Below are 10,618 nucleotides of genomic sequence, written 5' to 3' on the forward strand. Positions count from 1 at the left end.
TGCAACCTCCGTCTTCCGGTTTCAAGCGATTCTCCTGCCTCAGCCTCCTGAGTAGCTGGGACTACAGGCACACACCACCACACCCAGCTAATTTTTTGTATTTTTTAGTAGAGACAGGGTTTCACCATGTTGACCAGGATGGTTTCGATTTCTTGACCTCGTGATTGGCCCGCCTTGGCCTCCCAAAGTGCTGGGATTACAGGTGTGAGCCACTGCACCTGGCTGGTGGATCTCTTGAGGTTAGGAGTTTGAGACCAGCCTGGCCAACATAGTGAAACCCCATCTCTACTAAAAACACATAAATTAGCTAGGCGTAGCGGTGGGTGCCTGTAACCCCGGCTTCCCAGGGAGGGTGAGGCAGGAGAATGGCTTGAACCTGGGAGGCAGAAATTGCAGTGAGCTGAGCTGGTGCCACTGTTGTCCAGGCTGGACAACAGAATGAGACTTCATCTCAAAACAAACAAGAAAAGAACAGCAACAACAAAAAAATTAAAAAGAAAGGCTCAACACTGATTGATCAACTACTGATTATATATTAACTGATCAAGACTGATTCAGAGAGTGTGGCTTAGGGAAACTTTCCTGGGCCTAAAACAGATACTTGGTGCTGATGTATAACAAAATTATGGTTCATCCAAAGGATGGATTATTAAGCAATAATTGAAAATCATTTTTCAAATAATAAGATATGGAGAAAAACCCTATGGCGAAAGGTTAAAACAAGCAGGATGCAAAACTGCACATTTTATGTACATTTATTAATTATTGGAAATTAGACTTATTTTAACTGAAATATATAAATAAAAGACTGGAAGGATGCCATCAAAATGTTAACCATGGTTACCTTGTGACCTCGAGGAGGGATGGGATTATTGTAGCGTTGGTGTTTTTTGTGCATTTTAATGTTTTATTTTCCCAGTTTTCTTCAGTTTGAATTATCTTTGTGATGGGAAAAGTGAAAATGTGAAAGTCCTAATACATAGCACTGGAAATGCATAGATACGATGACTGAGTAATTTTTACCCCACTCTGTCTAGAATGGATGCAGCAGGCAGAAGTGTCTGCCTAAGGTTTATTTCAACGGCAAGAATGGGGGCCTCTGGAATCAGTTCTGTCTCAGCAGAACCTGAGCGAGGCCTGTGAGGTGCGGGTAGGGAGCAGCCACTTCCGGTCGTCAACGAGTTCTTAATTTTGTTGGAGAGACAAGTGCACTGCAAGAAATAAAGGCAGCCAAGCGAGTAGGCCACCATCAAGTGGGGTTGAAAGGCGGGGAGCAGGCTCCTCTGGGCGTAGGTCGGGACCCGTGGGCGCCAATCAATGCTATGGTGGCGGAGAGTAAAGGGGACGAGCACAGCCTGGGGCCACCCCTGGAGTCCCCCAGCGTCCGCCTGTGGCCGTGCCTGGTTGGCCGCGGATCCCAGCTGGCGCCGCGAAGAGGTGGAATTGCCAGCACAGAGCTCCGGCTCTCTGCCTTGTCTCTGGGTCCGAACACCGGAGCCTCTGGTGTCGAGGGCAGGGGGAGGAACAGAAGTCTCAGATTGAGAAATACGGGAGGGTCTTGTCAGTGGCTGAAGGTGCAGCAGCCACTCTGGGGACCCAGCGAGAATGAGTTCGCCTGGCTCTGGGCGAGCCCCTTCTGTGGGTGCAGCTCCCGGGCCGCAGAGGGAGGCGGCGGTAATGTCGCCCAGTGCCAGCAGAGGGCAGCCTCGAGGCCGTGAGCCCGAACGGCAACCTCGCCAAACCGCGGGCTCCCTTCCAGCTCCCGGGCTCTGCGGGGTAGAGGCGGCCTTGGAGCCCAGAGACCAGCAACCTCAGTCTGCAGGAGCCCGGCGCAGAGGCCCAAGGGCACCCCCGAGATGTGGTCAAGCTACAGCCCTTAGGCAGCCTCACTCTGCGACGGCAAGGGCTTAGAGGGTGGAGTGGGACCAGATGCCTCAGGAAGGGTTAGAAAGAAAGAAACAAAACCTAACGCATACAGGGAGTTTGTTTTCAAGCAACAGCTTCCAAGCGTGTGGAAACCTTTTAAATGATGCTGGTGAGAGCTATGATAGTCTTCGCGTTCTTGACGAGGGAAGTCGGAGGCTAGTAGCGGGATGGCTCCTGGCCGCGCAGGAGCCAGAGGTACCAGCGATCCGTGCTGGGGCAGAGGGACTGTGGACTAAGGATTCAGACACACGTAATTGGGGATTCCAGTCCCGACTCTGGTCACTCAATTGACGTTGAACTTGAGCAACTCACTGTACCGCTCTAGCCTCTGACTAATCACGTCTGTAAAATGGGCATGGTGGGCTCCGAGTCTTGTAGGGGCGCTAGGGATTCCAGACAGCAGGAACTTCCTCACTGCTCCGGCAACCTTGGGTTCCTGGGTTTGCAGGTGGGCTGAAAGGATCCTATCATCGCACGTTTGCCTGGCGTGGCTGCTTTAGAGACCGAGGCCCGCCAGGCTTTGCAACCCAGTTGCGCGTGGGCAGCCACGGCCGTGGAACCGCCGGGATCGCCTTAGCGGCACTCCGGCCAACTCCCTACTTCCCGCCCTGGGCACTAGGATCACCCAGCTCCAGAAGATAGTGCTTATCAGCACAGGAATTGAGACCCAACACCCGGCGCAGTGGGTCTCCCAGGAAGCCTGGTGAAGGGCCAAGGCCCGCCGGACCTGAGGCCGCTTGGGGCGCTAAACAGACCCATCTATGAGCACATTCGGCCAACACACCCAAGTTCAACAGCGGGCGGGATCTTTGGCTGACCTCGATCTCTCTCAGAGTGTGTGCAAACGGGCACCCATTAGCTTCTTTTGGCTTGTTTCCTCATCTGTAAACTTTCAAAGGAGAGTATTTCCCGGGGTGATTCTGAAAATCATGCCAAAACTGAAAAGGCCTGTGTAAATGCGAGGTGTAATGATGACTTATGAGCAGCCAGCCCTATAAGTGCCTGCAGGAGCCAACAGGATAGATGCTAGAACGTTCTACAAATGTGTGCACATACACATCACGTATGGGTAAAGGTGCACACCTGTCCCTAGACACATGACAGATGCACACACGTATGCGTGTACGTCTGGCTGAGAGCAAAGGGGCTAATACAGGGCTCATACAGGACATCATCCTGCAGTCTTGTGCATGCACAGTACACACGCGAGCACGACTGTCTGCCTGGAGACACCTCGTGGCACCGGAGGAGCTGCTCAGCCGACCCATTTCTTCCGAGCAGAGTCGGTGCCACCCGGGAAGTAGGGTTTCGGGTGCTGCTCTGGAGCGCCGGAAAGTCCGGATCCGGGTCTGCTGGTCAGCGCTTCGGCGCCTCCGGGCTCCTTTATCTCTCATCTGCCGGCCGGTGAGCGGCTCCAGTTTCAGTGGGGACCAAGACCCCCGAGCCTGCCGGTGAGGGGAGGGAGCGGAGAAGGAGGCCGCTCCGGGTACAAGAGGCTGCAGGGCCCCACTTCCCAGGTGTGTCGTCCTTCCTTTATCTCCCCAGGTCACACCCCCACTGAAAATAAAGAAGGGTCCCTGACTCATTCAGGTCAGGGAAGGCGGCCCCCGGGGGGGGGCCCCCTGCCCTCACAAGCCATGGTGAAGGGAGGCGAAGCCAGGGTTTGCCACGCCTGGGAGAAAATGCGTCTGCAGGGTCTCTTTGGGCTGCAGCGCTGGCCCGGGGCCCCAAGACTGTTAAGGTGTGCGTGGGAGGCGCTCAGTGTGGCTACCGAAGAGCCCTCCATCACCGCACCGGCAGGCTGCCGGGCTTGTCCTCCTCTCATCCTTCCAAAGGTTCTGAGCTGCGCAGCACTCGCATCACCCAGAAGTGTCTGTGGAGAAAACGACCTCAGGCGTAAGCCCAAGGCTGCCGCCTGCAAAGGCAATGCCGTGGAGGCTGGGTTCCACTGCGACCTGGGTTTTTAAGTCACCGAAAGGGACAGGGCAGGGTCACAAACACTCTCCCGCCTTCTCTGCAGACCCGTTCGGCTGATAGGAGAGTGTTGCGCAGAAAATTCGAGGCCGGGCGCTGGAGGAGTCTCCGAGGACCGGAGAAGGCACAGAGGCGCCCCTGAGAGGCGCAGCTGGAACAAGCGATGCACGGGTTCGGATCTGGCCGGCCAACCGAGCCCAGCGGTAGCGAAAGCCAGAGTCGCCACAGAGGTTGAGCACGATTCCGTTTCTGGGGATCGGGTCCGGCGGCGAGCCACAGTCCCTAACGCCTCAGGAGACCTTAAGTAGGACAACATAATGCTGGTGGGGGCAAGGTCCAAGGAATTTAGTGGCAGAAGCCTTTCGTAGGGGAAAGGCAGATCCGTGCCTCCTCTGAGCCTGGGTGTGGGTACAGCCCCTGGCCTTGTAGCCCCTGTTCCGGGGATCAGCTGGGCCCACCAAACCTCCCTATATGGGGTTGAAAGTGGCCAGTGGGACGGCCCCGCCGCCCCTCCCTCGGGATTCCACAGGGTCCTGACCCGGCCTTTATCTCCGCACGGTCAGCAGTCGCGGGGGCTTCAGGAAGGAGGACAAAGGCCCGGTGTCACTGCGGGCGGGGGCTTGGTTTCCTGGCTCTCTGCTCACACTCACAGCCTTTAGCGGTTGTTGGGGGAAGATTTTTAAAAATATGTGTCGAATTTCCTTTTTTTCTCTTCTAGAAACAAACAAACAAAAAAGGCAAAAGGCATATTCCCCTTCGCTCCTCGTCCATACAGATTAAAGTTTCCTGGGATCCTGCCCGCCCCCCCCCGCCCCTTTTTTTTCTTTGACTGCCTAGAAATACTTTTTCTCCCTGGTACATAGAGGAAAATGCGGGGAAAGGTTGTTTTAAAACTCGGTTTCATACTATTATTATTACTGAGGACAACCGGGCAGGCTGAGGTCCCAACGTGGATGATCTGAGTCGGCCTCGTGCCGGGGCTCTGCAGCCACTGCCCTGTGCACTTAGCACCTCTGGGGGCAATCAGGGCCCCTGCGCTTCCGTCCGCCGCTCCGCAGTCGAGAGCACCCTGTGCCCAGACTGGCCGACTCATTCTCTCCCGAATTTTGTTTAGAGCTGGCAAGGTGACTTAGCCCGCGCCCCGAGACCTGGGCTTGCAGCGCCGGCAACAGGGCCCCGGGGACGCGAGGCCCTCCAGGTCGGGGTCTTCCCGGCCACGGGCCTCTCTCGCTCTCCACCCGCTGGCGGCGCCTCTGTCGCCCGCAACTCGACCCAACCCGCTTCCTGCGTTTGCCCCTCAGGTTTCCCGTTTATCCACAAAGGCCTAGGGGAGCCTCGCCCACAGGCTGACCCTGCAACCTCTGGCCCGGTGGCTGCCTTCTGTTTTTCTGAAAAAGAAAAGGAAAAAAAAGAAAAAGAAAAAAAAAAAAAAAGAAAAATCAACCAGTCGAGGGAGGCGCGTGAGGACTGCAGGCGCCAGCCGGAGAGCCTGTGAGTGGGGCTGTGGCTGGCCCCAAGCCCCTGGGTCGGTGCCGCTTCTCGGGTCAGCACGGCCTTTCTCAGAGTAAACCTCCTAAATGTGTGAAGACCGCTTTGGGGGAAGCGAGAGGGCGGTTGGAGGAGCGCCGGACGAGGTCTCAGAGCCCACCGTGTGTGCCTTCAGGGCTTGGGTGTTAGCTGTGACGGTAACCGCGTGCGCCTCACTACTACGGACAAGGGGCTAAGGCAGGGTGGATGCAATCACGTACGCCTGGCCCCGGAAGATGCTCGCAGGGTGGGTTAGGAAGTCCAATCCTAGAAAGTTATCACTAAAAGTTTTTTTCCCCTTCCTTTCTTCCTTCCTTCTTTGCTTCCTTCCTTTTTTTATGTAGGGGAAGGGAAAAACATTACTGAGCGTCTACTATAAACTGGGCACTTAAAAATCAGAAAATTTATTTTAATAATTCTGATACACACACATAAGAATTTCTGTTTTATAGAGGAGAACACTGAAATTTGAATGTGTATTTTGCCCAAGATTACATAGTTATTAAAGAGGACATCAGGTTCCATTCCAGTTCTTCCTGGCTGAACAGGCCAGGTCTTTGCCCTATTCTGCACAGGCCACCTCCCCGAAGTGACAAGATCCCAGAACAAGCTTTTTACAGCTCAGCACCAAGCCTGTGCGGCAAACAGCCTGCACAGCAGCAGTTTCTGTGGCACAGTCTGCCCACAGCTCAGACTGTGCCTCCTTCTTTTCCTGGGAGGCTCTCCCTTCTTACTCCTGGGAGGCTCTCCTTTACTACACAGCTCCCTTGAGCATCAGTGGCAGCTAGGCTCAGCTGCTGTCAAGTCTCCTTTTAAAATTTCGGAGACCATTTGCCCCACAGATAGCTGGATGACCTCTGGTTGGTCTCTTCTCTTCTTAGGACCTGAGATTCCTCAAATGTAATTCTGGGTTCCTACACGCAAGACACTCTTTTTATGACAACTGGGAGCCCTCTCTCCAGAAAGTGGAAAGTTGCTAAGACTGCTTGGTTTTAAGAATCCTTAATTCCTGGTTGTCCCTAAGGTATGGGGTTCCTAGTCCCATCCTTTCCCATATTCTAAGGGTCCCACAGTCTACTCCAAGGAGCAGGGACTGCCACACAGTGGTGGCAGGCCTGATGGGCAGGGCCCCAGGGTCACCACCAGGTTAGATCTGCAGAATGGGGACACTGCAGGGGTCCTGAGTCTGATCAAGATGTTTCCTGGCCTTAGACCCCCCACCCACAGAGGCCAGGAGTCTGGTCTGGCGATTCTGTCCATGAAGCCTGGCCCAGGCCTTCATAAAGGGAAGAGCTCAGTTGAGAGCAAACTGTTTTGGGCCAGACTCAGATTCCTGGCCCATATTCTGCTTGTCGGACTGCATAAAGCCTGGGTCTGGCCCCAATTTCCACCCTCCACCAGGGGTTCCTTGCAGCTCCATCTCCAGCCTTGGCTTCCAGGAAACCCTGGCGAAGGCTGGATGCACCTAATCTCGGATGAAAGGTCCAGGGCCTCTTGCTCATCTAAGACTCAGATGTGGAGCTGCGAACTATTTACTGATGCAAGCAGAAAAGAGGCCGTCAATACCCTCTGTAGTAGGGTACAGGACCATCTCCAGAACTCTGTAGGTCCCCTTCCCACAGTCCCTTGGTGCATGTACTTCAATGGCAAAGATTTCTCCAGGTCCCTCTTGAGAATAGGACACCTCCCCCCGCTTTCTCCCAACCAACCCACTTACTCTGACTGGGCAATTTTAGTGAGGTGGAGGTGACTCTAAGAATTTCTGTGTAAATGTGAGGAGGGGGCTCATACTGTCGGCAGTGTGTGAGGATGTTTACACCAACCACACACATAATCTTCATGCAAGAACAACTCATTAGGCAGGACATTCAGGAACTGGCCAGGTATTTGTATTAAACTCTATTTACATTGTATTTACACACTGGCCAACATATATACATACATCCGCATGGCCCAGCTGTCTAGACCAGACTGCATATACTAAGGCATAATTGCTATACAACTCTCTTAAATACTTTTGCCCTCAGGAATTGCTTAAATCAGCTTCTATAATAGAAATTCAAAAGTGCAAAGAGGGAGAGAAGAGAAAGGAAATGAGAGACAAAGACAGCCTGCCATTGAACTAAACTTTCGGCACAGAGGAAAATGACCAAACTTAAGAGCTTTGGAGAAATCCCGAGGGCTGGAGTTAGACAGATTTTTCCTGTGGGCATTCATGGTGAAGTGGGGTATGATGTGGCTCCCTTCTCTCACCTCCTTCAATCCCTGTGTAGACCCAGGAAACCCTCACTGATTCCTTCATTTCGTCTTCCTTACTTGCTGAGGCTGCTGCTCTCTTCCCAGCCTTGGGTGCCTTTTGCCTTTCAGTTCTCAGAGAGCAGACAGGCTGGTCCTCCATTGCTGGCCCCAGACAACTTCTCTGTCTCACTGGAGGTGGGCTGCTACCTGCGCACTGGGTCTTGGCCCTGGAGACTTCCCTCCCCTGCTTTCTCTGCTTCAGACAGCAGCTGGGAGCGTGCTCACAGCCAGCCTCAAAACAGGGAGCCTCTGCCTGATGAAGCAAAGGCTCTGTCCATATTATTTTATTTTTCAGCAAGCCAGGAATACACACCCACAAATGCACACATCACCAGTGAGGTATGAATGCCACACACACTGTGGTCCCAGTAAGCACTTCCTAAGTGTTAGCCATATGATTATTACAATGCCGAAAATAAATGCCCACTCTGTAGGCGAATGACAGACACACACACCTCCCACCCTGTCACCAATGCACAACTGACACTGTACACACACATTTGCAGCAGATACAGACTACACAATTAATTGCCCATGGGCTACATTTTCACATTAGACAAAGCACAAACAGACACGCACATAGCAGGCTGCTTTCTGTTCTGCAACTCCCCTCAGCCAGATAATGGAGCAGCTGGGCACCAAAGGCACCCAGACACCAGCCCTGACCAGCCTCTAGGGCTTCCTGCTCCAGCTGAGCCTCCCTCTCCATCCTGCTCCTGCCGGTTCCTGGTAGGCTCCAGTCTCAGTCTTGAGGTGATGCCCCCTGAGAATCCCCATGGCTTAGTCTCCTGCCTTGTAGTCTCTGGCAGGATGCCTGTGGGGTGCGGGGGGCATTCTGAGCAGAAGCCACTTGGGCCCAACTACACATAACGGGGATACCACCCTGAGGTTCCTACCGCCTGACCACTGGAGGGCTGAAGTGAGAGGCCTGCAGGCTCATTCTCGTGGTGCAAGACCGCTCCTGGCCCACCAGCCGGCCTGGACCTGCCGCCACTCTGCTGGCCAGGCCCCGAGATAGACCGGGGCAGTGAGGGACACACCGCTGGGTGCGGGGTCTAGTCTCAGCTGAGCAGCAGCCCGCAAGAGCCAGCGGATCTATCCTATCAGAAGTCGGAAGTCATCTATCCCATCAGAAGAGTGAAGGCCCATCACCCCCTAATCCGCCTGGGAGAACCAGACTGCAACCAGGTCAAACGCTTTTGTGCCTGCGCGGAAGCACGGATCTTAATTCGTTATTTGAAGATCTCAGTAAAGGAAGAGAGAGAAAGAAAAAAGACTAAATTTCTGCAGCCACGAAGTATGTTCAATCCTTAGTGAAACCTCCAAATCTCCGACCCATATCTCAAGGTAAATGAATTCTGACTATTAAAAATAACAAATCAGTCACTCCTCACATTTGTACAGAGGTTAGCAGCTTGCAGCGCATTTCCACAACCAGAATTTTATCTATTAATATTCGGAACAAACTCTTGGCTGTTATAGTTGACTCAAAATCGAAAAGTTTGAGAACAATAATAAAAACACAGCCAGCCCATATACCTAGTACAACTGTATATGAGGTAGAATACAAACTTGAATGGGTACAAAAATAAACCGAGTCCTACCTACAGTCGCGCCTTGTGAACGAACTTTCTGCTGACGTTAAACAGCCGCAACGGGCCAGTGATGACACAGAAAACAAACAATCCCCAGGAAAACAAAGCAGCAGCGACAGCCACAAACGCCTGCCACCCCGGTTGCTCTCAATCTTTGTTTAGCTCATTCTGAAAAAAAGAAAATTGTGCTGAAAATCTCCCTCTTTGAACTAGCTGCTGAACTTACGCGCGACGGAAATAAAGAAGTCCGTGTTAAAAGAAAGAACAAAAAATTTATTCGGGAATCGACAAGGCAAAAAACAAAAACAAAACAAAACAAAAACAAAAACACAACAAAAGTGCTCTAGTTCTCTCTAGAAAATTTGGTCCCCCAAACAAGTTACAGTACAACCAGGTCTATGGTTTTCAGGCCGGGCCGGCTCCGGGCCACAAGACCACCTAGGTCGGCCGCTGCCGGGTTTCACATTTCTCCTTCCCAAGGTGGGAGAAGCAGGACGTTTGAAAAACAAAAAGCAGGGAGGACGAGCCGTCCCTGCAGCGTGGGCCAGGCAGGCAGTGATCTCCCTGCATCCAGGACTTGCATCGGAAGATCCGGGGACATTTGTTTCTGATTTTTTTCTTCAGATAGGGAGAGGGTGAAACTTCCCCAATTGGTAGACGAAACCATATTTAGTGGATATATTCTCCTACCTCTGAACACAGCTTTTTGAAGGCCCGACAGGAACTCTCACGCAAATCTTCCAGAAGAGAAGATGAGGAATACTAAAGCTTTTGACTTTCATGTTTGGATTTAGCAAGCTCCAAGGCCACAATACTTCCCCGGTTGCCCGGTGAATGTTTTTTCTCCTTACTTTTTTTTTTTTTTTTTTTTTTAAATATTCTCTTAAAAAGCTCCACCGATCTTTTAAACAAAACATTAGCCAGCCGCCGGGGCCCGGAGGTGCCCGAAGCGACCGGACTGACAGCGAAGGAAACGCGGCCTCCTTCCGCGCCGGCCCGCGGTGTAAACCGAGTACAGGCCGCGGAGCCAGGCTGTCCCGGCTCCCGCTGGGTCCCAACCCCCGCCCCGCCCAGTGGACCCCGCGGCAAGCGGCTTCTGAACAGCTTCAAGAGGGTTAGCGGAGCAAACACACGTGTTGGTGGTCTGTCCCTTTCTCAGGCAGCGCGGGTCCCGCCGCCAGTCCTGTCCGGCGCGTCTAGCCATGGACTGCACGGCAGTCGGGCGGGGAACGCCGAGCGCGAGCGCACCGACCTGTGAGAGAAGGCCAAGAGGTCTGCGCCGCCGACGCCCGGTCGCA

At 53.2% G+C, this 10,618-nt stretch overlaps 1 protein-coding gene and 1 long non-coding RNA gene across 2 annotated transcripts in view; both read right to left on the bottom strand.

Annotated features, from left to right (window-relative positions):
* Window positions 1-491: 491 nt before the first annotated feature.
* On the bottom strand, window positions 492-9,354 carry LOC105552765. Its single transcript, XR_001008064.1, has 3 exons — window positions 9,330-9,354; window positions 7,744-7,978; window positions 492-3,799 (listed from the first exon to the last, which is right to left on the bottom strand). It is a non-coding gene; the product is annotated as an uncharacterized LOC105552765 (long non-coding RNA).
* Window positions 9,355-10,236: 882 nt separating this feature from the next.
* The window catches only part of FOXL2 (forkhead box L2), a 2,235-nt gene continuing 1,853 nt past the window's right edge, over window positions 10,237-10,618 (bottom strand). Inside the window, exon 2 of the mRNA XM_011998540.1 lies at window positions 10,237-10,572. Within this exon, the coding sequence (XP_011853930.1) occupies window positions 10,237-10,572 (336 nt within the window). The remainder of the gene's footprint in view (window positions 10,573-10,618) is intronic.

The sequence above is a fragment of the Mandrillus leucophaeus genome, unplaced genomic scaffold (genome assembly GCF_000951045.1).
Source record: "Mandrillus leucophaeus isolate KB7577 unplaced genomic scaffold, Mleu.le_1.0 Scaffold573, whole genome shotgun sequence".
Taxonomy (NCBI): domain Eukaryota; kingdom Metazoa; phylum Chordata; class Mammalia; order Primates; family Cercopithecidae; genus Mandrillus; species Mandrillus leucophaeus.